Source organism: Sinocyclocheilus anshuiensis, unplaced genomic scaffold, assembly GCF_001515605.1.
Source record: "Sinocyclocheilus anshuiensis isolate Anshui unplaced genomic scaffold, SAMN03320099.WGS_v1.1 scaffold1079, whole genome shotgun sequence".
NCBI classification, from domain to species: Eukaryota; Metazoa; Chordata; class Actinopteri; order Cypriniformes; family Cyprinidae; genus Sinocyclocheilus; species Sinocyclocheilus anshuiensis.
This window is the reverse complement of record NW_015548207.1, coordinates 2858143-2861174: the sequence shown is the minus strand read 5'-3', so window position 1 is coordinate 2861174 and position 3032 is coordinate 2858143. Positions and strand designations below refer to the sequence as shown.

Genomic DNA, 3032 nt, shown 5'->3' with positions numbered 1-3032 from the left:
TTTATACTAGTTTAATACATTTTAAACTATTTTTAATCATAATATAATATATTTTTTATCTGCTTTTTTATGTAGGTTTATATCTGATTAACTACTATTACAAACTCTAAATTTTGCAGATCTACAGAATACTGTAAAAACAAAAATGCACTTAATACATACTAATGTAAACTTCTATGACACTTACCTGTCAGTCACTGTCATGTGCATAACTGACCATCATAGTATTCAGAAATGAAAAAAAAAAAAAGTTCAAGAGCAAATACATTTATTATACTTCCTCCAGAGCAATATATTCTCGTCTAGATGAAGTTTGCAGGGACTCTGTTTTGATTTCACATGTTCTCCCCACACATTAGGCCCGTGTAGGCACACAATTGGTTCGGTCAGTTAATCTGCCCAAAGTTTAAGACTAAACAAAATCCGCAACAGCCAACCACTGGCGAGACATTGTTGCGTAAATCACTTCAATCTGGCCCCCACAAGCCTCCCCAGTATGAGTGAATGAGGCTCGGATGAGATTATTTCAACCAGCACTGGAACGAGCTCAACTGTGCCAACCGACTCGTGACGTTCCCAGCTGTGGAAGTGGACACTGTCTACAGGTTACAGTTGGATTAGATCTGGCTATCTGTTCTCAGAACAGTCCATTTAAAGAAGTATCGCTGTAGGTAATGTTGCACCATATTATCATAACAGTGAGCCTCTGAATGTTAAACTGAATCTCAAAGTGGTTTGTGTTTCGGTTTGCAAATGTGAAGTGATCTAATGCAATCCTGCTTCAGAAACTTCATGAATGAGGGGTTTAGGGTTTGATGATTCGGTATCATTTGGTTTTGACCCCCATTCACTTTGTCAGTGGGAAAGGTCACTGGGGAAAACACTGAGCTAGATAAGGCTTAGGCAAATGCAGTGTGATGGAGGAACACGACGACTGGAGATGCAAACGCAGAACTTCGTATGAAGGTAGCTGGTTACTTTTCATTTAAAAGACAATCTATACATGGGTTTGTGCAAAAATGTTATGGTAATGCACGTTTTCCTTTGTATGAACATTAAATGCACCCAATTCCCGGCGAAACTGCTCCATCAAGTGGTGAGAGCAATAAAATGTTGTGTGACTGTTTCCAGTGTTTACATGAAATGTTTGTAAAGAAGACAAAGTACAGTAAGAGAAAATTACTTCCATGTAAAATTCTATTTTATACATACAGAAGAATAATGAATAACTTGAAGGAAAATTATGAAATCTTATTATATATTATATAGTGTAAATATATATTATACTGTATCCTGTAATTTAAATGCTAGTCATGCAAATATGGTAATTTTTAAAGAAAATAGTAAAGCCATACTTTTAATGACTCCCATGTAAAATTGTATTTGTCATATATGTACATATAAATATATGTACAGGAAAAAAGTTACATTATGTGGAATAAAACAATTAATTTATTAAGAAAAATTGTGAAATGTTTTTAATGTATAATTTAAGTATAATATAATGTAATATAATTTAAATAATATAAAAATTTTATATCCTATTCTAAACAATTTATACATAATTTTAAATATACTATAGTTTATTGTTAGGCTATATATAATCTCCTTTCTCATTATATTAATATCATTATATTATATGATGAATAATATATTATAACACTATTTTATAATATATATTACTCCTGTAACTTTTTTAAAACTGTATTTACTTTGGAAACACTCTGAAATAAGAAAAAGCACCTAAAATAAGAATGAAGATTAATTTCACTGAACTGTTTTGATCCCTACATGTTAAATATATTAAGTATTTGTCCTAAAACGCTCTGTACTATGATAGCTCATCAAAACAAACTGCGTATACTTAATAAAAGTCGTGTTGATCATCTGATAGCTGCATGAGGCATCAGCTGAGCTGAGAGGAGGATGCTGCTGCTGTCGCTCTGCTAGTCGCATACACTTCAGACGTCAACACACCGAAAGAGGGTAGATTTACTCATTTAATCCATTTAATATGGCATAGATATGACAAGTATAGTGTTCCAACATGTTTTTAGCTGTTTTGGGATGTCTCTGGATGCTTATTTCGTCGGTTTGTCGTCGATTTTAGCACAACGGCGCCGCGAGCGCAAAGCTAACTCTGAAACTGATAGGCGGAGAAGTTCAACAGCTAAACTGTATTTACTGTAAAAAAAACAACAAAAAACAAACAATATCTGCATGTATATGCGCTCAGTTTAATTTTCTGTGCATAAAAATTGTATTGATAGGCTTAAAGTGAATTGTTTTTATATGTTTAGGTAGTGAGTTTATTGGAGAATGGCGTTTGTGAAGAGCGGATGGCTGCACAGACAAAGTGAGTGTTTATTACTCCATATTTATGACCTTAAAATCCTTCGTTTTAGTTATTTTGGGCGTTTCGATGTCGATTGTAAGCATTTGATGACGATTTTCTAATTCATATGAAAGTTTAAATAGCACTTTTATCATTTAAAGCCTCTGAAATATACATCAAGTATGCGAAATATTTAGCTTGGAGGTTGAATTGAAAAGCTTTTCGGTTTTGCTTTGTTTTCATTCATTACAGCAGACAGCGTCCTTTCATCTACTTGTTAAGTTATCTTGTCATGATTTTTTAAACGGAAGTTGAAATTCAGCTGAACTTTGTGTCTCAAAACCTAATGAGCTGACTATCTGGCTGTATAGCGTTTGTCTTGTAAGTCTTAAGTGTTTTAAAGCTCTTTTTAGATGACTTCATTTTTTCTGTTTGCTTACATTTGTTTCAACTATAGAGGTCAGATTACTGTACATTTACAAGCAATTGTATTTAATTTTTGTTAGAATTTAATTAATTTATAATACATTTGTAATATGAAGAATATAAATAAAGTTGATACATTTTATAATGCAATTATTTTATAATATAATTTTTATTGTTTTAATTATAAAAAAGTAATTAAAACATGGCTGATATTAAACTTTGTCTAAATAAATTATTATTAAAATAATTATATATTATAATTTTAATACAT

At 31.6% G+C, this 3032-nt stretch overlaps 1 protein-coding gene across 2 annotated transcripts in view; it reads left to right on the top strand.

Moving 5' to 3' along the window:
- The first annotated feature begins 737 nt into the window (after window positions 1-737).
- LOC107653647 (pleckstrin homology domain-containing family B member 2-like) overlaps window positions 738-3032 on the top strand; it is a 5294-nt gene continuing 2999 nt past the window's right edge. The window contains exons 1-2 of one of the 2 annotated variants that reach the window (XM_016440424.1): window positions 738-966; window positions 2301-2356. In XM_016440424.1, coding sequence (XP_016295910.1) covers window positions 2320-2356 — 37 coding nt within the window. In that variant the 5' untranslated portion in view covers window positions 738-966; window positions 2301-2319. Of the gene's footprint in view, window positions 967-1894; window positions 1987-2300; window positions 2357-3032 lie in introns of those variants that run through there. The other variant, XM_016440423.1, reaches the window with a different exon arrangement.